We start from the raw sequence: 24,087 nt of genomic DNA on the forward strand, positions 1-24,087 counted from the left end.
CAGAGGAAATATATGGTTTGATTAGCCAGAGTGAGAAAAAGGCATTCCTCAAAGTTGAAACGGCACCACAGACACACAGGCAGGGCACTCTTTTCAAATATAGGGCTTTGGTCCAGCTAGCTTAGTGTTGTCTACACTGACCGCAAGCAGCTCTTCAGGGTTTCAGAGTGTCTCTGGACAATGTTTTGCTGTGGGACCCATGGTTCTTCTGCATGAAAACTTTTGCACATGGTGCTGTTGCCGTCAAAATGCCAGCCTGCATTCCTCACCCACCTTTAATCTTGATGCAACCTTTCTGGTGAAAATCCACTCCTATAAAAATAAACCTCTTGCCAAAATGACTTTGCAAACTATCCCCGGTAACTGTGTGCCTTGTCGATCCCATAATTTAGCAGCAAGAGAGAGTGCGCCACACCTGCAGGACTGCTGTCTGCGATTTCACGTAGGTCAAACAGCCACCAAGAAGTCCAGCAAACATATTGTTCTAGCATATTGCAGTGACATTTTGATTTCCCAAGATGGAACAGGTTGTGTCTCTCTGCCTCACGCCATCATTGTAGTTTTCCAAACTGGTCCCAGTCCCCTCACTGACATGATATTCACTAGGCACAGTAGTTAGATACACCCCCAATATTTGCATGTTTTCAAATGGCAGAAATTGGGTTTTGTCTGTTTCTCCAGACCTACACAAACCTCCAGTACTATGGCTCAGCTTTAGAAACTGCTTTCAGGAACGCCAGCATGCCAATACCTGAGATTGTGAGATACCCCACAAGCATGCACAGAGTGCGATTCATTTGCCATTGAGTAAACACTGCCTCTCTATAATTATCTGGCATTTTGAGAAGCGTGCTCCCCCCCCAAAAAAAATAAACTGAAGGAACTGCAAGAAGCAAATAATTTAATACCCAAAATTTAATAAAACACAAATTGCTGCTCTTTTCTTTATTATTTTCATTGCCTATTTACTCTTAATGCACTGAAACCAAAACAGCCCCAAATGTGCTCTTAAGGTGCCATCCTACTAGCCTAATTCGGACTCCTTAATAAACTGCATTTCACATCATCCAATCCAGCAATTTAGGCTGCAATCCTCACCCCGCTTCTCTGGGAGGCGAGAGCAAGCTGCGTTGAATTCAACAGGATTTCCTTCCGAGTAGACGCGGCTGGGCTTGCACTGTAAGACTGCAGTCTGACATCATGCAAACCGAGACTGAAACGCTGCCAAGTTTTATGGCACTTCACTCTCACCCTGAGAGCAATTTAAGGAGCAGGTAGAAGGTTTCACTTCACGCCGGGGGCCAATAAGCCTCAGCCTGGAAAGCTGGCACGGGCAGGTGGCGACTTCAGTGGCGTAGCGTGGGGGGTGCAAGGGGTGCCGGCCGCACCGGGCGCAACATCTGGGGGGGCGCACTCGCCACCTCCAGAGTCGCCGAAGAGCCTCGGGGCTCAGCTCCTTTGGGAGGAGGGGTCGGACTGGGTGACCAGGGGGAGTAGCAGGCGCTAGCAAGGAGGTCCGGAGCCGGAGCCTGGCCAGGATCGGGCGCGGGATGGGGCGCAAGAGGGAGGGGAGAGTCGAGCCTGTCCGCCCCGCGAGGACTGCTGCGAAGAGGCGGGAGGGAGAGGAGGCCCCTTGGGAGGAGCGGGCAGGTGCTGGGGCGGCAGTGCCGGGCGGGGGCCGAGGGGTGGGCGCCCCCCTGCGCGGGCATCGCCTCGCCGCCGCCGCGGGCTTGGCTGGGCGACCGGCTGAGGGGAAGCGCCAAACAAGGCCAGGATCCAGGCCCCCGCTCTCCTTATTTGGCACCCATTTCCGGCTCCCGGGTGGCCCCCTCCCACCCGCTCTCGCTACCAGTGGAAAGAGAGACGGAGGAGCAGCGGAACCCGCAGCCTTTGCAGGCGCTGCCGGCCGGGAGAGGGGAGTGCGGCCCCGGCCAGCCGAGGGATCTTGTGGCGAGGAAGGAGCCCAGTCTGCGCCCTCCTTCCCCACAGAGCTGCAGAGGGAAATCAAGGTTCTCCTGCTAGTTTCTCTTCTTCTCTCCCCCCCCCACTGCGTTACAACCGTGCCCCCCCCTCTCGGTGCACATAGCACGATTGCAATCTCTCTCTCACCCCCCCCCCAAGTTAAACTAATGGAGCAAGCCAGCGCCAAAGATTTGTAGAACTGTGAATACCCGGCCCAGGCAGCAGCAAGAAGCTGGCAGCGGCGGCAGGTTAGGGGTTAGGGGCGCAAATTACTTGCCTTGCCCCGGGTTAGGGGGCGCAAATTACTTGCCTTGCCCCGGGTGCTGACAACCCACGCTACGCCGCTGGGCGACTTACCTGAACTGCCTTTCTAAAGAGTCACGCAAAGCAGCCCAGCTTCGTGTGGATCAACGATCCCCGCCAGATCGAAACCCAGTGTCTGCGGGAAGCTCGGAGGCTGCATCGACAGCCTGACCTTTTGCATTTCTCCCGCGCGCCTGTCAATCATTAAACAGGTGTCCTAGCGCGGTTGCCACATCACCCACAGCGGGGAGCGCGCAACAGGCGCAGCTGACTCCATCCTTTCCTCTGCAGGGCGCGCACACCTTGATGGATGGAGACCTAGAAGCGACGCGGTGAGAAAGGGGATGGACTTTGCAAGCGAAGGGTTGAAAAGGGCAACCCCAAAAACGTCTGCCCCAAACCTCTGCCGCTCCTCCTCCTACTTCCGCCCTCCCTCAACAGGTGAGCTGTGTTCTCTCTCTCTGCAGATACCTGCACAAAGAGAAACCAGGAGCAGGGAGGGTTGCCAGGTAATTTGATTCTCCAACGGTAACACGGGTGTGTGGGGAGGGAGCCCAACCCATCGGTGCACTCCCTCGGACAAGCCAGGTGCTTCTTCTCCCTTTGCAACGAACAAAAAATAAAGCACACACTCTGCACCGTGCAAACAAGGGCTGCAGTGACCAAGGAAGAGGCGAGAGAGAGAGGGAATAAAGGACATCTTCACGCAGCAATAAGGAGAAATGGTGGCGTTCTCTCCCCACTCATGTGAATGGCTGTACAAAGAAGATGAGGCAAATCTGTGGAGGAGGAAGCTATCAATGACTGCCAAGGGACCTGCCTAAGCTAGATGGCTTTCAGGCAAAATTTCTAAGATCTCAGCTGCAGGTACCCAACTGTGCCCCCAACTCCATGTGTCTGTTAGAAGCTGGTGAAAGCCTAACGACTTTGGTTGGCCCTCATGGCCATTCACTTAATCAAATCTGGCCCTCTTTGAAAAAAAGTTTGGACACCACTGTGCAGCATTGCACATTAAATGCATGGCGTTAAAAGTGGCTTGGGACTGGAAGGGAAGAAAGCAGAGAGGCCAACCTTAGGTGCAGCCAGAGCCAATGACATCCCATCCTCCTCCTTGCTGCTGAGTTGTACCAGGGCAACCCTGAGGAGGAAGTTCACAGCCAGTGCCACCCCCTGGACTGGAAGGCAGGCAGGTGGGGACCAGGGCTGGGTGAGCTGGGGGGGAGCAGTGCCAAATTTCCCCCAAAGGACCAGCCTCCACTGACAACAGTACAATTAACGCACAACAGCAGAAACACGCAATAAAATATTGGGCAACCGAGGCCAGTAAATGCTTGTTTGAATAAAACTGTTTTTAACTGCTAGCAAAGGCAGAATAAATAAATAGGCACCTTTTCGTTTGTGTACATTTTAAAGGCCTCCTAGTCTAGTGCACTTTAACCCACAGCCCAGATGCAGAAGGCAACGAAGTCATAGGTGCACGGTGGCTCCTTGTTTTACCAGACAGGATAAGCCGCATGAACAGTATGCCATAAACTTAATCAAGTGGAATAATCAACGTCGTAAAGTTATGAACCAGGATGGAACTGGCTGTTTTCATCTCTGATAGCCATCAACACCAGACCGTAGGATATCAGAAGGAAGTGACCTGAAAATGGGCATTTTCTGCTGTTGCCCCTGCACTGTGGAAGGTCCTTTTCACTACCACATTTGAAGCATTGCCCAACAATGGCATCAGACCTCTTGTAAAGACAGCGTATCTTTTGCCCAGGCTTACCCTGACACATAATATTGAACCCTGTTATTAGTGAATTCCTGTTTTTATGCTGTAACTGTTTAAAACACTGTTTCATTGTCCATGTGTTCTCTTTTTGCATATAGTTTTGAGATTTCAAAATATTAAGCAGCTTAGAAATGTGTTTAATTAGTAAACAGGCTCTCTCAGGAGCCCACCCTGTTTATTCCCACAAAACTTTGCACACAGTTGCCTCAAACGCTGTTGCATCTGCTGCAGATTTTGCAATGGCCCCGTTGTGTCCCAGTCGCACTACAAGATGCTTTGAATCTGGACAGCTTTGTTTTGAATGCAAGGCAACAGTCCATACAGAAATATATGTATTTTTAATTCATTGTACGTTGAAAAACGCCTCAAATTTTAAGCCTTTGAAGTTCTCTGGTTTCCTACGTGTACAAAAATGTACAACTGCAGAAGCCCTACTGGTTCTTCTCCCCTCAAGACAAGCCCCAGAAGCAAGGGGCTGGTGGCCATTGGAGCTGGTAGGGCAGAAGCCAGGGAGACGGACAGTAGGGGGAGCCAGAGTCAATGACAGGCAGAGCCAACTCCTTCTAGGCTTGGCCCCATCCTCCTCCCTGCTCAGTTCTACAAGGGCAACACTGAGGCTAAGGAAGAAGAATCTGATAGGCATTGCTCTCATGGACTGGATGCAATAAAGAAGTGAGGCAGGTGGGGCCTGGGGGAGGGCAAGCTGAGGTTATTGGGGCCCAATCCATCCCCATGGACCTGCTTCCTTTTCTTATGGGTTCCCTATCAGAATCCTTTGAGAAGGGGTTTTGGTGTGGGCTGCCACAAACGAAGACGAGGCCAGCAGCTCAGCCTTGGCCGAATAACATTGAAAGCCCATAATATTCAGGTGACGTCCTTCCGATCGCTGTTTCATGGGCCCAACAAACATGTCCAACCTAAACCTCTTTTATTACAGTTACAGATAGGTAGCCGTGTTGGTCTGCCATAGTCAAAATAAAAAAATTCCTTCCAGTAGCACCTTAAAGACCAACTAAGTTAGTTCTTGGTATGAGCTTTCGTGTGCATGCACACTTCTTCAGATACACAGTATCTGAAGTATCTTTTATTGCAGTATTTCTATTGATTGCAGCTGGCCAAATTGCAGCCCCGACACATTCACGGTCCTGGCAATAGAAGGTATTAACATCTGATGATTCTCTGTGTTTTTATACCATGCTGGAATGGCTGGGGCAACAAAGTCAGATGGGCGGGGTATAAGTAATAAATCATTATTATTATGGAAGACTTTGAAACGCTTGACTCTCCTAGCTTGCTAGGCTGGTACAATAATATTTACCCATAACTGGACAAAAAATTACCCATAACATACGCCTATTAAAAGGGAATTTCTTATTTGGTGGAACTTTATTTTGTATTCCAGTGCATCAGACATACAGTTCTCTAGGTCAGCAGTATATCTGGATGTTGTAAGATTTCCTCCTTTGTCTCATTGTAGATGGACTTTCTCTTTTTTTCTACTGTTGTATCTCAGTAACCTCTTCACCCCGTAGCTATCTTTAAATCTGACTTCACATTTATTTTTCGCCACTGACTGCGATGTGCTGAAGTCAGCCTTGCAAACGATGCTTTGACATGCCCTGACGGAAGACTGGAAATGTACCCTGGGATTCAGGGCATCTTTGGAGTGCTAAGTTCAGGCACAATAGTGTGGATTTAGTCTTTGGGGCAAAACACAAGGAGCTCATTTGATCTCAAAGGTTTTCAGAACCACAAGGTTTTTGCAAGAACCACACACAAAACCTTTATGACGTTAGCACATGCCCAGCAAGTCATTTATTTGAATGTCCCAGCTTGAAAGCTAGCACTTCCTCATAAAACATTTCCAAGAGTGGAAATATGCCTTACTTGAAATGGTCTTTTGAGCCAGAACTAGCACCGATAAGGAGCAATGTAGGGCAACTTGTTAAAACCAGGAGATGGAAACCTATCCAATAGCCCAGATTTGCAGTTCTGCAGACCAGGCACTGGACTTCTGTCCTGTGTGGCAGGGCCAGGATAGGAGATCTCCCTCACTGCCTGCTTGTAAGTCACCTGACACCAAAATGTTTGCACCCTTGTGGTTTGCAATCAGACCATGAAAGCAAAAAGACCCTTTGCAAGCCCTCACTATGACATGATCCTTGTGGGCTTGCAAAGTGCAGGGCTTTGCAGGCCCCGACAATCAGCTGACCATCACTGCCTGCAAACTCCCTTGTGGCATCTATCAGCATCTTTATCTGTAGGACAGGTGGGCATGGCTTGGCAGAAGAAGCCTTGTGGGCCAAACAGGGAGGTCTGGAGGCCTAAGGACATGCCCACAGAGCAAGCCAGAGGCTATGTGGGCATGTGAGTCAAACCCAGGCATCCAGTCTCCTGCTAGCAAAGTCAGACACGGTTCTTTGCTGGGAAGAGAATGAGGATGGCCTGACTTTCTGGCTTTGCTGGAAGGTCATCAAGCATCTATTCCATCTGCCAGGCCACATTGCACGCTGCGTGTTATAGAACATGTTACGCACCAGAGCGCAGCCTCGTCCTCTCCTTTGCCTCCAGGCCTTACTATTCTCGTCTCTCTCTTCACTCCCCCCCCCCGCCCCCGCTTAATAGCTCATGCAAATTTGCAGTCTACAGCGGCTGCTCTTTCTCTCCTGCAATTCACAGTCTTTCTCTGTGTTAAGATTCACTCTCTCAAACATCAGAAGAGGAGGTCAAGCATGGACTGCAACACTTCGGACTACAAGGAGGAATACTCCTCCATGCTAAAAAAACAAAGAACCACCACAAACTCTCTGTATGCAGAAACATTCCCTGCATCCCAGAGAGAGAGAGAGAGAGAGAGAGAGAGAGAGAGAGAGAGAGAGAGAGAAGTCTAGGCTAGAACCCTTCTCCCTGAGATGCTGGCTCTCTGCATGCAGGGAGCTGCTTGTGGACAGAAAAGCGTTCCAGTGCGTGGGCCACCACAAATCAAAACGGTCACTTCCGCCTGCCCAGGAAAATAGAGGTTTTCAGCACTTTGGGGACGTGACGGATGGTGAGCGACACCCGTGTCCCCCGCTGCAACGTGTCCCCAGGTTCAGCATCACACATGCCTGCGTTGGCCACTTTCTCTGTGACAGTGTCCTCTGCAACCGGGCGGATGCCGTGAAGGTAATGGCAGTACATGTCCTCCCGCAAGACCAAGAGGCTACGGGGCTTCAGGAGCAAGGACAAGAAGTGGCGCTGATCTTCAGACTGAAGGATGGGCCCCTGGAAAGGGAAACAAAAACCCTTAGCTGTGATGTTTCCGAGCTCAATCCAAAGTGCTGGTGCTGACCTTTAAAGCCCTAAAGGGCCTCGGCCCAGTATACCTGAAGGAGCGTCTCCACACCCATCGTTCAGCCCAGACACTGAGATCCAGCGCCGAGGGCCTTCTGGTGGTTCCCTCATTGCGAGAAGCAAAGCTACAGGGAACCAGGCAGAGGGCCTTCTTGGTGGTGGCACCCGCCCTGTGGAACACCCTCCCACCAGATGTCAAAGAGAACAACAACTACCAGACTTTTAGAAGACATCTGAAGGCAGCCCTGTTTAGGGAAGCTTTTAATGTTTAATAGGTTATTGTATTTTAATATTCTGTTGGAAGCCATCTAGAGTGGCTGAGGAAACCCAGCCAGATGGACAGGGCATAAATAATAAATTATTATTATTATTATTAAGATGTGCGCAGCCTGAGAGCAATACATTTTGGCATGCAGGCAGAAATAGAAGTGTGCTTTTTATAGCAGTGCTCATCAAATTATTGTGCCACACAACTCCATCCCCTGGGTTTGCTGCTTGGGGGATTCCCCCCCACCCGCATATCCTGATATATCTATTGCTTCTTACTGCTAAATGGTACCCAAATTCTATGCACCCACATTTCCAAAATATGCCCAAGCAAAGTCAGTAGCACTGCAATTGCCTGGTGACACCTGTAAGTGGGTTCTGACTGTCCTTTTTACACGATGTAAGCACAGCTAGGATCACAGCAGCTACCTAGAACAGCGGAGAAAGATGCAATACTTTTTTGGGGGGGGGGAGTGGGAAAACAGGCAGATAATGTGCATGGTTAACGTGGCAAGCAGGCTATCAATGGGGGATCAAACAGCCATAGGTGATTGACAGGGCATCTATTTTGCATGCAGAAGGCCAGATCTCTAGTTTAAGGCTGGGAGACTCTCTTTGCTTGAACCCCTGGAGAGCTGCTGCCAGTCCGTGCAGACTGCACTGAATTAGATGGATGAATGACCTGGCTTGGTAATGAGGCACCTGCCTATGTTCCTCTAAATGGCAATTATTACTGGGCCTCCCTTGAACTCCTGATCCTCACCTCCAGCAGAAACTGAGCTGCCCATATCTGAGTGGCAGTGCCAACCAACACTCCCCACAGCTCTGGCCAGAACCAAGCAGCTCAAATGGGACTGGACTACTTGAAAATGATTTACAGATGGCATTTAACTCTGAGTAGGTTTGCTAAGATGTCTAGGACTGAATCAGGTAAGTGCTGGAGATGCAATGAGGTTGAGAGTACATTCTTTCATAGGTGGTGGACCTGTAAAAGGGTAAAAGAGTTTTGGGAAATGATCCATAATGAATTGAAAAAAATGTTTAAAAGTACTTTTCCAAAAAAAAAAACCAGAGTCCTTTTAGTTGGGGATAATTCAAACTCCCAGTTGTCAAAAAAGGTTATTTATGTACGCCACTACTGCGGCCCGTGTTTCGTTAGCCCCAAAATGGAAAACGAGCGAGGTCCCAACTAACGAAGAATGACAACTTAAGCTGATGGAATATGCGCAGCTTGTGGACTTAACATATAGAATAAGAGAGCAAGAAGAACATACGTTTAGAGAAGATTTGGAAATGTTTATTGACTATATGGGGGAAATTGTGTATACTTGAAAATGCTGGCAGCGTTAACATAAATTCAACAGTGCAAATAGGTTTTGATGGATGTAATAATGGAATACTGAATGGTTTCGTTTATGTAAAATATGCAGGGATTCATGACTTGCAAAATGAACCATGGAAAGAGAAGAAGGGAAGTCATTCACATTTTAAGGATGTTTAAAGGAGGATTCTAAATTGTAAAACAGAAAATTTAATAAAAATTATATTTAAAAAATAAATAAAATAAAATGGGACTGGAGAACATCCTCTTGCCCAGTATTATTTACCTCTCCGCCTTCCGATTGCTGCCTTCTGCTGATGGGATGGTAGAAGTCGAGGAGGGTGTGAGACCCCAGGTTGATGGTTGTGACGGTGGGGAAATAGAGGGGACCGTCCTCGTGAGGCTACGGGAAAAACAGACCCAACGTCAGACAGGGGAAAGGAGAGATTTGTGCCAGATTTACGTATAAGCTAAACAAGCTCTAGCTTAGGGCCCCACTCTCTTGCGGCCCCCCAAAAAATTTAAAGGCAAAGAAATCGGCCAATTGGTGTCAAAGAAAGATAGAAATTTTTTTATGTATGCTACTACAGCAGCAAGAATACTCATCGCAAAGCATTGGAAGACTCAAGATCTACCCACCCTGGAAGAATGGCAGATGAAGGTGATAGACTATATGGAATTGGCTGAAATGACCGGCAGAATCCGTGACCAGGGGAAAGAGACAGCGGATGAAGATTGGAAAAAAATTAAAACTTATCTCAAGAAATATTACAAAATTGATGAATGCTAAAATGTTGAGGTTTTAGAAAAAAAGGAGATTACAGCGGCAAAAGATTAAGTAAAAGAAAAGAATAAATAAGGGACAAATTTGTTAAAAAAAAATAAGTTTAGGATTTGCTGAAATAATTTTGGAAATTGGGATGTAGAAAGGGGAGGTTTGGGGGAGTCGGAGAAGTGAGGTTTATGAAAAGAGGATACGAAATTATACATGTTTGTTTGTTTCTTTATTTGTTTGTATTGTCTATAAAAATTTTTGTAAAACCAATAAATTTAAAAAAAATAAAAATCCTGAATGTACATTTCCAAAATACAGTGGTACCTTGGGTTAATAACTTAATTCATTCCGGAGGTCTGTACTTAACCTGAAACTGTTCTTAACCTGAAGCACCACTTTAGCTAAAGGGGCCTCCTGCTGCCGCCGGAGCACAATTTCTATTCTCATCCTGAAGCAAAGTTCTTAACCTGAAGCACTATTTCTGGGGTAGCGGAGTCTGTAACCTGAAGCGTATGTAACCTGAAGCATATATAACCCAAGGTACCACTGTATAAGATAAAAAACAAATAAAATAAAACCTATGTACAGCAAGAGTGTTTTGTGTTGTGTTGGCTCCTATTTAAACAATTTATTCAACTAAAGCAATAACATTATAGCAATATGTATCCATGTTTGTTAACCAATGTGGTTAAACGTTTTGGGTATTTTTTTTTTTTTAAAAACTTAGACTGAGTTTTAGCACACATGAAAAACTTTAAACAAATCCTTATTTCCTGATGAAAAGCCTTTGGACTATAACGTAACTTAAATAGAAAACTATCTTTAGAAAGGTTTTTCCTCCAGAGGAATTTTATTTTTAAAAATCCGATTTAAATTAAAAAAATCCAATTTAAATTTTAAAAATCTTTTTTTTTAAAAAAACATCGTTGATTTTTATCCACCCTGCGACCATGTCACCTCTTATTTACCATTTTCTCTGAACTAAAAAGTCCCTTAACTGCCGCTTTTCCCCTCACAAGCACAACACAATTGCGCCATCCCTGGGGCCATTTTGTTTTCCCCATTTCTGAACCTTTCCCAACGTTAGCGCCAGCCTTTTCTGAGGCGAGGCTGCCAGAAGAATGGCACACGTTTTTCCCAGACATGCCACAGATTTGTACAAAGAGCCTTTGGGATATCTCAGTGGTTTTATCCCGGGCGCCATGATACCATGATGCCCTGGCCAGGATGGTACTCGTTGACCAGGACGTGGTTCGCCATTTTCCCTCCGAAAACGCCGAGGGAGGAGACTTTGTCGGCGCAGGCCTGGAGCCAGGCGGGCAGCTTCTCCAGAACCATCCCTCTGGGGTGAGGCAGCCCTCCTGAGGGGGAAAAAGAAGAAGCATAAAACGCCACAGATATTTAAAATACCGTCTACAGTTTCTTTTCTTTTTTAAAAAAATAATATTTATTGAGAATTTTAAAGTTACAAAGAAAAAAAGAAGGAAAAAACAAGAGAAAAAGAAAGAAAAAAGTAGATAAAAGTAACAATTCAACAATTCAAATCAATAAAAACCAAAATCAAAAAGAAGCTTTTAATGTATGATATTTTAGTGTTTTCTGGTTTCTGTGGAAGCCGCCCAGAGTGGCTGGGGAAACCCAGCCAGATGGGCGGGGTACAAATAATAAATTATTATTATTATTATTATTATTATAAAAAACAAAACACACAATGCATCACAATCCAAAAGCAAAAATAAACAAAAAAATTAAAAACAAATCCAATATTCCCAAATCCGTAACTTTCATTAACTTATTTCATCGACCTCCTCGCACCTCCCTTTTTTGTATTCTAGTTGTTAATTATCTCAGCAAATCCTTTCCATCTTTCACAATATTCTGTCATTAAATTACCTTAGTCTATTTTAACCTTATCTTACCATCAAAAACCCCAAAACTTAAAACTTATTTATACCGAATTCTTTTAACCATAACATAGTCTTACATAATTCTTTTTAACATTTCTGCTAAAGCCAAATACTTTCATTCCAACATTTTTCTAATACTCTAATACTTCTAATAAATACTCTAATACTTCTAATAAATAAAATTAATATTTTACGACACTTTTCTAAATAAATTTTTTAAACTTTCTTCCAAGTCTTTTCCATGTCCCACAGTTTCTTTTGGTAGTCATACGTATCAAAGATCATCATACTCAAGACTAAATAAATATTGCCTCAGTCCTCCTCTCCCGGGGGCCTGTCTGCATGTATCTGTATTTTATTCTGAATCTATGTCACGGGTCTTTGGACTGCAATAAAGATTTATTATTAAACTACTGTCTATAGGGCACAAGATTTAGGGCATCTGAAAGCAGCCCTGTTTGGGAAAGCTTTTAATGTTTGATGTATTACAGTATTTTAATATTTTTTCGGAAGCCGCCCAGAGTGGCTAGGGAAGCCCAGCCAGGTGGGTGGGGTATAAATAAATTATTATTATTATTATTATTATTATTATTATTATTATTATTATTATTATTATTATATACAAATGGAGGATTGGGGGAAGCTGTGGAAAGTGAATTTAAAATTCGCTGATTGCAGAACTTTGAAAAGAGAATTATACGAATTATACAATGGTATATCACCCCGGCAAAAATGGCAAAAAAACGTACAGAACAAACTCCGATAAGGGTTGGGTGTGTAAAGAGAAAGAAGGCCCTGTGGTGGGATTGTAAAATAATCAAAAGCTATTGGGAAATGATTTATAATGAAATGAAAATAATGTTTAAGAGCTTTTCGAAAAGTCCAGAAGCTTTTTTGTTAGGTATTATAGGCCATGAAATGGCAAAAGAGCGGAAGAAATTATTGATATATGCTACAACAGCGGCTAGGATATTACTATCCCCAAAATGGAAAGACGACAAGATAGCAATGAAAGAAGAATGGTAAAAAAGCTGGTGGAATATGCTGAAATGGCGAAACTGACCGGGAAACTAAAAGACAAGGACAAAGAGACTTTAAAAAGGATTGGGAATAAAAAAAAATTTAAAAAAAGAATTGGGAATTGTTTCTGTTGTATCTACAGAAATATTGTAAAGAAATGGACTCACTAGCAGGATTTGAGTCAACACTTACGATTAAGAAAATAAATATAAAGTTAAGACGTTATAACTGGGAAAATAATAAAATGTAAGATGTGATTTGGGAAACCTGGTCCGAAAATGATAAGAATATAATATTTATGTAAAAGGTTACAAAATTAAAGTAGAATAAAACAGGCAGGAAAAACAAATATTGAAAGAACCAGAAGCGGAAGTTGTGGGAAGTCAGGGGAGGGGATTGAGACTCATATATGTGGGTTTTTTTGTGATATTGATGATTGTGCAGTATATAAAATTGTAAAACTCAATAAAATGGTTTAAAAATAAAATAAAATACTGTCTGTAACAGGGGTAGAGGGTGGCGATGTCAAGGCTGATGGCAGCCACATTCCAACAAACATGTCTCCTAACTCAAAACATGGTGATTTTCCATGTTTCTTGTCAACTTTTCCCTTTTCTTGCGAGGAATCCTATTCGGAATAAGGGAATTTCCCTTAAAAAAAAAGGAAAAGTTGACAGCTATGTGAATTTCTTGACAGTTTCCCTCAGAAACTGTTCACCTCACAAAACAGAGGCCTACAGTCCAGCAAAGACTTGCAGGCTGAGCCATTCACTGTGGAGATTTCCACTGTCAAGAGACGAGTTGGGCCAGGAAAGCAAATTTGTTTTGGCAGGCTTTGAAGGTTTCACAGATCAAAAATATGCTGTTCCCTCAGCTTCACTGTAGTTTGTGACTGTATGTGTGTTTTATAAGCGTTTTAGCTGCCATTAGTTTAATTTAGTGGTGTCCAAACTTGTTTCAAAGAGGGCCAGATTTGATGAAGTGAAGGGCCGTGGGGGCCGACCAAAATTGTTGATCTTTTTTAAGGATTAAAGTTATTGAGCTTTTTTGGGGATTGAAGTTGTTGATTATTTTTTTTAGGATTTTACCCCAGGAAATAAACTGCCATTGGGGCTGGATTAGGCCCCCGAAACGGACTTTGGACATATTTTTGGTGTTCTGGTCCAGATTTAGGCACTCCCAAAAGGGTGGATTTGATTTAAATCAAATCAATTTAAATCACTAGTCAGTAAGACTTAAATCTTTTCTTTTTTACAGAAAGGTTCAGCCTCGCCAGCATCCTCTTAATATTTTCAACCAGATGAAGCTTTCATTTTTGGAATCATAAATTTTGAGAGCAGTTTTTACAGTTATATCAAAAATCACTGATTTGGTTATACTGTCAGAAATACATAGATAATTATGAAATTGTTGTTTATATTTGGACAACTTTTCTGCAGTATATTATTGGAAGGAGAAAAATAATCATTTCCTTAATAACAATTTATTTAACATATGTATCCATGTTTGTTAACTTAGACTGCTTTTTAACACATATGAAAAACTTTAAAGAAATCTTTATTTCCTGATGAATAGCCTTTGGACTATAATGTAACTTAAACAGAAAACTATCTTTAGAAAGGTTTTTCCTCCAGAAGCATTTTATTTTAAAAATCTGATTTAAATAAAAAAAAACTGATTTAAGTAAAAAAAATAATGTTTTTTTATTTTTAAAATTATTGATTTTTATCCACCCTGACTCCCAGCTGGGTGAACGAACAAACAAGTCCAGCTTTCTCAAAAAAAATAATATTTATATCCCACTCTTCTGTCAAGAAAGTCAGGATGAGGTAGGGGGTTCCTCATTTTCCCCCTGGCAAAATGGTGTTTCATAAGCTTCACAGCAAACAAGGGATGCCCCTCTCCAAGTCCACATCTAACGCTCTTAACCGCTAAACTAGCTTTTGTCAAACGTAATCCGTTCCAGAAGACTGTTTGACTTCCAAAAATGTTCCAATAACTGAGGCGCAAAGGGCTGGCTGCAAAGATTTTTCTTTTTCTTTTTACTGCATTATTGGTTGAAAATTACATTACATAACAAAGAAGATCAGTTGATGATAAAAACAAAAGTATACAATCTTTCATTCCCTAATTGATCCTTGCTTTGTACATCGTTTTGTAATTCAATTTAACTTGACCTCCAATCCTCCCCTTGCGTTCCCCGATTAAATTCTTTAAATACGCACTTGCCTAAGACTTCTCCATGTTGTCTGACTTACGAGTTTCATCAAATTTTTCTATTTTACACACAGAAGTTCAATCAAAACCTGCCAAACGGATTGGTAATTTGACAGTGTTCTTGTACATAAACTCTGTATATATGTCCCATTCTCTGATAATTTTTTCATCTGCAACGTCTCTCAACCTTGGTGATATCATCTCGCTAGTTCAGCGCATTCCCTTAATTTGTTTTGCCAATCTGATTTAGATGGGATATCCTCTCCTTTCCAGTCTTTTGCAAAGGGCTGGCTGCAAAGTCAATGGAGAAAACTGGGGGGGGGGGGGACGCAGCGGAAGCCGTTCAGCTTCCGAGGCGCGTTCAAAAACGGAAGCAATTACTTCCGGGATTTTGGCGTTCAGAAACCAAAACACTTGGCTTCCGAGACGCTCGAAAACCAAAATATCGCTGTACAGTGGTACCTCTGGTTGCGAACGGGATCTTTTGCGGAGGCCCGTTTGCAACATGAAAAGAACGCAACCTGAAGCGCCGTATCTGTGAAGGTGCGTGGTGCGATTTAGCGCTTATGCCCATGCGCGAGCAGCGAAGCCCAGAAGTAACCCTTTCCGGCACTTCCGGGTCACCGCGGGACATAACCTGAAAGAACGTAACATGAAGCAAACGTAACATGAGATATGACTGTATATCACCCTGCAGAGCGGGGATTTTTTCACAGATTAGGGGCAGATGCGTGGCAAAATGGCTGCCTGAGCCCAGTGGCGCTGCAACGGGGGGGAGGGCAGTGCGCCCCGGGTGCCGTCTGGGGGGGTGACAATAAGGCACCCTGTGGGGGCTCGCGGTGGCGCAAGCAGCCATCGCGCCTCCACAGCCGCATGTGGAGGATCCTCTGTTTGCAGCTGCAGCCGCGATCAGAGGGTCCCGGCTCCAGCAGCAAACCGCTATATACAGCGCATGTGCGGCGTTGCACGCATGTGCTGTATGTAACAACGCTGCACATGCGCTGTACATAGCGGTTTGCTGCCGGCACCGCTCAAGCGCAGTACGGATGGGGGTGGGATCCCTCCGTCGCCGCTACAGCCGCATGTAGAGGATCCTCTATTCGCGGCTGTAGCGGCGATGTAGGGATCCCGGCACTGTCCGTATGGTGCTGGAGTGGCGCAGCTGGCAAACCGCTATGTGCAGCGCATGTGCGGCGTTGCACGTGCGCCCTACGTAGTGACACCCCGCCCCGGGTGTCACGATGCCTTTGTTCACCCCTGCCTGAGCCTCCTTCATGCCGTTGAAGAAAACTGACCCCAATGTACAAGGGCCTTCTGAGCCTCCTTTGTGCGCTATAGGAGTGAATGGGGATCCACACAATTAAGGGAGGCAGTGAGGTTCCCCTCCGGCGTCCGCACGCAACATTTACCCCAGTTCTGCAGCCTCCTCCCCGACAGCTGAGTCCACTTGGGCTTGGGGGCATCATAAACCTGGAGGTGGGGGAAAAGAAAGCAAGATATTCACATGGAAACCGCAGGCATCAGAAATAGTACCCAGAAAATAATTAAAAATACATTTGTGAAAAACCCAGAAGCATTTCTGTTAGGTATAGTAGGGAATGAGATCCCAAAGAGAGATATAAAAGGGTTTATGCATGCAACAACAGCAGCAAGAACTCTTTTAGCCCCAAAATGGAAGCAATGGGAAATCTCATTGCTGGAAGAGTGGCAGGCGAAGGTGATGGACTTTGTGGAATTGGCAAGGCTGACCGGGAAAATCGGAAATCAGCGCGATCCAGCTTTCCAAAAGGACTAGAGTAAATTTGTACAATATCTGAAGGACAATCGCAAACAATTAACAACACTAGCAGGGTTGTCAACATGCAATGCTAAGGATCTGTACCTTTTAATATTTATTTTAAAAATTGTGATTAACGGAAGGAGTGAAACGTATATAGGAAAATGTATAAAATGCTAAGAGGTGATAATGAATTATGGAAACCATGAGACGAGAGGGAAGTCGAAGCTCGATTGAGCAAATATGTAATGAGTACAATAAGGATTTTTTAAAATGTGATAAAATGGAAACTTATGGAAATTAATTGGAATGGAAAATGGAAAATGGAAAAATGGAAATTAATATTTATTAAGATTAAAAACAAAACAGAAGTACCTAGGGGCAGCTCAACCTTCTTCCAACGCATTGGATAGATCCCCCCAGATAGGAACATTTATGTTCTCTTCTTTTTTTGTATATAATTTTTCTTAAATTTAAAATACTCATTTTCCATCCTTAAGATACCAATGACTCCCTTTCTTCTCTTTCCATGGCTCATTTTACCTATCACAAATCCCTGTGTATTTTACAAAAGCCATACCATTCAGTATTCCAAATAAAAAAATTCCTTCCAGTAGCACCTTAAAGACCAACTAAGTTAGTTCTTGGTATGAGCTTTTGTGTGCATGCACACTTCTTCAGATACACTGAAACAGAAGTTGCCAGATCCTTCTATATAGTGAGAAGGTGGGGAGGGGTATTACTCAGAAGGGTGGTGGGAATGGGAGATTGGCAGATAGCTGAGATGAGCCTGTTGACGACTCTTAACGACTGCAATAGGTCTTCCAGGAAAAGGCAAGGGGTGAGGTGAAAAATGGCTTAGTCATGTATAATGAGATAAGAATCCAATGTCTTTGTTCAGACCAGGTCTCTCCATGGTTTTAAGTTTGGTAATGAGTTGCAATTCAGCAGCTTCTCTTTCCAGTCTATTTCTGAAATTCCTTTGTAGTAAAACAGCTACTTTGAGATCTTGTATAGAATGTCCTGGGAGATTGAAGTGTTCTCCTACTGGTTTGTCTGTTTTGTGATTCTTGATGTCAGATTTATGTCCGTTTATTCTTTGGCGTAAGGTTTGGCCTGTTTGTCCAATATAGAGAGCTGAAGGACACTGTTGGCTATTTTTTATTTTGACTATGGCAGACCAACACGGCTACCTATCTGTAACTGGAACCACATTCAGTATTCCATTACTGCAGCCATCAAAATTATTTACACTGTTGAATTTAATGCTGCCAGCGTTTTCAGCTGTACACCATTATTTCACAGATATTCAATGAACGTTTTCCAATCTTCTCTAAACGCATTTTCTTTTTGTTCTCTTGTTCTATATGTTAAGTCTGTAAGTTGGAACATTTATGTTCTCCATCACAATATTGCCAAGAACGACAGGGAGGCGTGGAAAGTGAATTCTGCCTATCCTAATGTTGCACAGAAATTATCGCTGGTGATCTAAGACTGGAAATCAGTCATAATAATAATAATAATAATAATAATAATAATAATAATAATAATTTATTACTTATACCCCACCCATCTAGCCAGGTTTCCCCAGCCACTCTGGGAGGCTCCCAACAGAATATTAAAAACACGATAAAACATCAAACATTAAAAACTTCCCTAAACAGTCATTATAGAGAGAGAGAAAGAGGGAAAGAGAACGAAAGGAGGAAGAGAACTGAGCTCTGTGTATATCATTGGAAACACCATGCGCAACCTGATAGCTGTTTCTGGCAAATTTGATATTGATAGCTGTTAAGAGTATACTATATGGCTGCTTTAACTGCTATACCACTTTGATGTCTGCTGCCTCGGGGAGGAAAATGTGAAATACAAATTTAACATCAACAATGACAAGAGAAGCAGATTTTTAAAAAGATTAGCTCAGAAGGACATGTCTGTCAACAGCCTGGATCCAGGAATCCTACAGGGGTCGCAATACAAGATGGACCTTGGCAGTTTGCCCAGCTTTTGGGCCACCCAGAGGCATCTGGCTGCTTATTGCTGAAGACATTCTGGGGTGAGGAACCCCTGGTTTGAAGGCCAGTTTTGGCTCACCAGGCTGATTTTCTCCAAAGCCTGGGCACATCAGTTGGCATCACCATTGACACCAGCTGATGTACTGGCGGCACAAACCTGTTCCCAGGATTGCACAGCCTAAACAGCAGGATTTGATCTCTGCTCATCGGCCTTTGTGAGTCTCCCTTTAAGATCACACTGAAAGGGATTTCGTCAAATTTGGCCCATGGGGCAGATCCTGATATGGATGTGAGCCATGGAGGCCAAAAGGTCCCGTCCCCCCGGTTCAAATTCAACGAGACAGTTCTTAAAACACCGCACAAAGGGGAACATAAATGTGCACGCACCTGTTGCAAAAGGTATGCCTCCTCTGCCTCTGTGATGAAATCTGGAACATAGTAAGCGGCTGGTGGAGACTGCATACAAAAGAGAAAATGTGAAAAGTACAAAAATGCAGATCTAAGGAACCCCCCCCAAAAAATAATAATAATATCCCAGCCGCTGCAATGTGAATTAGGGAACTTTGCATGCTCCTCAGTCAGAATCATGGCTCTCTGTATGAAAAACGAATAACATATATAAGATGAAGATTTCCCCTCTGTACAAAATATCTGGCATTTAATATTTGGTGGTTTTGAGAATGTTGCTCATTAGCCAGGCCTTTGGCTAATCAAACAACTGTTGATAATGTTGGCTAATTAAAGAACCGATGGACTTTTAAACTGCGTGGGGGGAGTATTGTTTGGTTTGTTACTACGGTATGTATTTTCGCATTTTTAATATTGCAAACCACCTTGTGGATGAAGGGCGGTATAGAAATTTAATAAAGAAGAAAAAGAAGAGGAAGGGGATCAAATTCTGGGGTGGTTTTTGTCTGTTTCCCCTTCTTTGGGATAATTATTCTGTTTCTTCTCTCTAGCCGCCACCCTAGTCTATACTGGTCATAGACATGTGCAGCACATTTCATTAGTGTGCACACAGGTTTGTTTTTAAAATGGCAAACTTTTATTGAATATGTACTCATACTCAAATCATAAAGGATATCATTTTCATTCATCAAACTAAACAAATTAAAACCTGACTTAGGTTTATTTAAAAAATTAGCAAACAACATTTTACTTAAAAAACACAAAATTGAAAAAATGAGATGCAAAACAGGTGCATGATCTTTATTGTAGAGTTGGAAGGGACCCCTGAGGGTCATCTAGTCCAACCCGCGGCAATCCTTAACCATCTTTAATCTTTATCATTACTATTATCTTTAACCAGATAACAAGCAGCCCCAGAATGACCAAATTGTGTTCAAGTTTCTTTCATCTTCCTGTCCTAGAGAATGAGACGTCGCTCACCAGGTGTGAGCGGAAAGGTGTGGCATCACCTGTAACTTAACTATGGCTTGATATATAGCATTCAAAGTAGATTGTGCTCATCTGCTTCCTGGGAAAACCTTCACCAACTCTAGACAAATCTATGACTGCTTAATTCACTTCTCTCTGTGTGTGTGTGTGTGTGTGTGTGTGTGTGTGTGTGTGTGAACAAGTGTATTCCTCTCACTGAACATAATACAGTGGTGCCTTGGTTCTCAAACGCCTTGGTACTCAAACAACTTGGAACCCAAACAATGCAAACCTGGAAGAAAGCGTTCCGGTTTGTGAACTTTTTTTGGAAGCCAAACATGCTCCGTTTTGAGTGTTACACTTCCAATTTGAGGGTCACACTTCTGTTTTGAGTGTTATGCTGAGGTCTGTCTGTTTTTGCTATTTATTTTGCGTTTTTGTAGCTCTTTTTTTGTGACTGTGTGGAACCCGGTTCAGCTACTGATTGATTGATTGATTGATTGATTGATTGTGTGACTGCAGTACATTGTTTATTGCCTTCATTTTATGGATCCATGGTCTCGTTAGATACTAAAATTAATGTTAAATTGCTGTTTTAGGGGTTGTTTTTAAAAGTCTGGAACAGATTAGTCCATTCTGCAGTACTTTCTATGGGAAAGCACGCCTCGGTTTTGGAACGCTTTGGTTTTGGAAAGGACTTGCGGAACGGATTAAGTTTGAGAACCAAGGTACCACTGTACAAAGCTTCCTAATCGATAGTGAAGACGTTCCAATAACCCTCTAGGAAAAAGCATCCCTCCCACAAGACGGTACCTGTGTCACACGACACGGCTCCAGAGCCATGATCCCATCAGAAGTCGCCGACATCTCAGAACGGAGAGCTGAGCTTTCTTTGTTTCTTCTCACTCCATCACAAAATCCCTGAGCCTCACCAAGAAGGGTGAACTCCCAGTCGCTCACCTGCGAAAGACAAAAGCAGCAGCACATCAGCCATGGGAAATGAGCTACTTTCAAGAAAGGCCTTTTCCTACTGGAGACATTTGCTCACATCCGGCCCTTGCTACTCTTGCCTCCCCCAGCCTCTTATATCCCCCCTTCCCCTTTATCCGCTGCTTCTCTGAATTGCCTACCCTTGGTTTGGAAGCTCCTTGGGGCAGCGACCTCTCTGTGGCTTTGCTTCACCTTGACTTATAATTGCCACTTTATCCTGAGACTTTTAAACAGTGCTTTAAAGGACTTTTGTATATCTCCCTCCTCCCCAACCGCCCCCCAAATTAGAGATGCTTTTTACAACAGTTTTAATGCCTTCGTTGCATTTTTTGCATATTATTTTTTCATTTGCACATGGCCTTGAAAACTGATGTTAGAAAGGCGGCAAGGGAATTCTTTGGGGGGGAAACGACGAAGCACCACATGGCTGTTGTGGCTGTTGCGTAGATACTACCTGGAATAACAGCTTCACCTGCTGAACTTTCACCTGCCATGCAGCTGGTTGTTGTTGTTTAGTCGTTTAGTCGTGTCCGCCTCTTCGTGACCCCTGGACCAGAGCACGCCAGGCACTCCTGTCTTCCACTACCTCCCGCAGTTTGGTCAAACTCATGCTGGTCGCTTTGAGAACACTGTCCCACCATCTTGTCCTGTCGTCCCCTTCTCATTGTTCCCTCCATCTTTCCCAACATCAGGGTCCTTCCCAGGAAGTCTTCTCTTCTCCTGAGGTGGCCAAAGTCTTGGAGCCTCAGCTTCAGGATCTGTCCTTCCAGTGAGCACTCAGGGCTGATTTCCTTCAGAATTGATCAGTTTGATCTTCTTGCAGTCCATGGGACTCTCCTCCAGCACCAGAATTCAAAAGCATCCATTCTTCCGCAATCAGCCTTCTTTATGGTTCAGCTTTCACTTCCATACATCACTACTGGGAAAACCAGAGCTTTTACTATACAGACCTTTGTTGGCAAGGTGATGTCTCTGCTTTTTAAGATGCTGTCTAGGTTTGTCATTGCTTTTATCCCAAGAAGCAGGCGTCTTTTAATTTCATGACTGCTGTCACCATCTGCAGTGATCATGGAGCCCAAGAAAGTCAAATCTCTCACTGCCTCCATTTCTTCCCCTTCTATTTGCCAGGAGGTGATGGGACAAGTGGCCATGATCTTCATTTTTTTGATGACATTCTTGCAAATGGGAATAAGGGGTGCAATGGAAGCCTCCCCCATTCCAACTGAGCCCAGCCTCGCCAGGACGCCTAAGCCCTGTAGCAGGGCTCCCAAGGGCAGGAAAAGGAACCCAGGAGTCCTGAGCCGCCCCCTCCCCATTGCAAACTCCCCCCGCCCTTTTGCTCCACGCATACTCACCCATTCCAGCAGACAGCAAGATATTTCCGGGTAGCTCGTTGACTGACAGCTGCATCCATCCAATGAGAGAAAGCGGGGAAAGCCTCCCGCGGGAAGGATCAGCAAACAGCTGAGCTTTGTAGGTCTCGCCTTCCTTCAGACTAGTGAACCAATCAATTGTCTGCGGGCTGGTCAAAATGAGTCTTTGGTGGGGAGGGGGTGGGGGTGTTCTTGAAGAGCAAAGGACGCTGGGAGCCAGGACTCCTGGGTTCCTTTAAAGGGCTGGTGAAGGGAGACAGGACAGGACTCCTGGGTTCTTTTGATTGTCGGGGGGAAAGAGAGGGGCCAGGACTCCTGGGTTCCTTTGGGGGCCTGGAGGAAAGAGAAGGGCCAGGACTCCTGGGTCCCTTTGGGGGTGTGGGAGAAGGATGCCTTGCTATGAGGTTTTCTTGGGGAAGTTGAGTGAACTCTAACCCTGCTCTGACCCCAGCCCTGTTAGAAAGGCAAACCCCCCCCCCCCGTTTCTTTCTGAAACTGTATAATGCTTTGTTCAGTCATTTTTTCTTTTTGCGCTCCATCTGCTTTGTTCTTTGCCTTTGCTCTTAATTCCAGTGTGGTGTAGTGGTTAGTGTCAGATTAGGACCTAGGAAACCAGAGTCCAAAACCCCATTCATCCACATAAATCTCGCTGGGTGAGAATCACCGTCTCGGACCTACCTTGCAGGGTGGCTGTGAGGAAAAAAATGGGGAAAACTATGCCTGTCCCCTGGAGGTCCTAGGAGGGAAGGTGGGTTCTAAATGTGGTACAATAAACAACCAATTTGGGATACGCGTTTTGAACTGCAGCTTTTTGCTATATTTCTGGAGTGAGCTCTTGTTTGTAGGTAGCTAATATGGTGCACTTCTGATGTTCTACCTAGACTACATCTCCCATCATCCCTGACCATTGGTGCTAATGTGAGCTGGAGTCTACAGATCTGGAGGCTGCCAGCTTGGCTGTCGTTGAGCAGGATCAGCCTTTCTTGACCTTGGGTACACAGATGTTGGACTACAGTTCCCATCATCCTTAGCCGTGTCCAGGACGGCTGTCTACTAGCTCCACCTGGTATGCAGGCTGAGACCCTATTTGCCCGCTGACTGTCTGGCCAGAGTGGTGCATGCTGTGGTTATCTCCCGCTTGGACTACTGCAATGTGCTCTACGTGGGGCTACCTTTGAAGGTGACCCGGAAACTGCAATTAATCCAGAATGCGGCATGTAGACTGGTGACTGGGAGCGGCCGCCGAGACCACATAACACCGGTCCTGAGAGATCTACATTGGCTCCCAGGATGTTTCAGAGCACAATTCAAAGTGTTGCTGCTGACCTTGAAAGCCCTAAACGGCCTTGGCCCAGGATACCTGAAGGAGCGTCTCCACCCCCATTGTTCTGCCCAGACACTGAGGTCCAGCGCTGAGGGCCTTCTGGCGGTTTCCTCGCTGCGAGAAGCCAAGTTACAGGGAACCAGGCAGAGGGCCTTCTTGGTGGTGGCGCCCACCCTGTGGAACACCCTCCCACCAGATGTCAAAGAGAAAAACAACTCCCAGACTTTTAGAAGACATTTGAAGGCAGCCCTGTTTAGGGAAGCTTTTAATGTTTAACAGACTATTGTATTTTAATATTTTGTTGGAAGCCACCCAGAGTGCCTGGGGAAACCCAGCCAGATGGGCG

The 24,087-nt window shown here is 44.6% G+C and overlaps 2 protein-coding genes and 2 long non-coding RNA genes across 8 annotated transcripts in view; 1 reads left to right on the forward strand and 3 right to left on the reverse strand.

Moving 5' to 3' along the window:
* Positions 1 to 2,737, reverse strand: part of SYNE4 (spectrin repeat containing nuclear envelope family member 4) — a 32,463-nt gene extending 29,726 nt beyond the window's left edge. For 2 of the 3 annotated variants that reach the window (XM_083516209.1, XM_083516207.1), the window contains exon 1: positions 2,320 to 2,737. The gene's annotated coding sequence lies outside the window, so the exon portion shown is untranslated. Of the gene's footprint in view, positions 1 to 1,098; positions 1,211 to 2,319 lie in introns of those variants that run through there. The other variant, XM_083516208.1, reaches the window with a different exon arrangement.
* The window catches only part of LOC310712949, a 2,318,697-nt gene that overhangs the window by 2,157,919 nt on the left and 136,691 nt on the right, over positions 1 to 24,087 (forward strand). The gene's annotated exons all lie outside the window — the stretch shown is intronic.
* LOC310712961 lies at positions 4,365 to 4,779 on the reverse strand. Its single transcript, XR_014529044.1, has 2 exons — positions 4,656 to 4,779; positions 4,365 to 4,602 (listed from the first exon to the last, which is right to left on the reverse strand). It is a non-coding gene; the product is annotated as an uncharacterized lncRNA (long non-coding RNA).
* On the reverse strand, positions 5,413 to 22,823 carry ALKBH6 (alkB homolog 6). Of its 3 annotated transcripts, none has more exons than XM_083516345.1 (7): positions 22,400 to 22,823; positions 20,868 to 21,014; positions 19,065 to 19,133; positions 16,295 to 16,355; positions 10,872 to 11,102; positions 9,253 to 9,369; positions 5,413 to 7,309 (listed from the first exon to the last, which is right to left on the reverse strand). In XM_083516345.1, the coding sequence occupies exons 3-7, from the start codon at positions 19,112 to 19,114 to the stop codon at positions 7,037 to 7,039; spliced, it is 732 nt and encodes a 243-aa protein (XP_083372471.1). In that variant the 5' UTR covers positions 19,115 to 19,133; positions 20,868 to 21,014; positions 22,400 to 22,823; the 3' UTR covers positions 5,413 to 7,036. The 3 variants fall into 3 exon arrangements, with proteins under 3 accessions (XP_083372471.1, XP_083372472.1, XP_083372473.1); XM_083516346.1 differs by having other exon boundaries at positions 10,951 to 11,102; positions 22,400 to 22,569; XM_083516347.1 differs by lacking the exon at positions 22,400 to 22,823 and adding an exon at positions 21,532 to 22,308 and having other exon boundaries at positions 10,951 to 11,102.

Source organism: Podarcis liolepis, assembly GCF_965112155.1.
Source record: "Podarcis liolepis genome assembly, chromosome: 7".
NCBI lineage: Eukaryota > Metazoa > Chordata > Lepidosauria > Squamata > Lacertidae > Podarcis > Podarcis liolepis.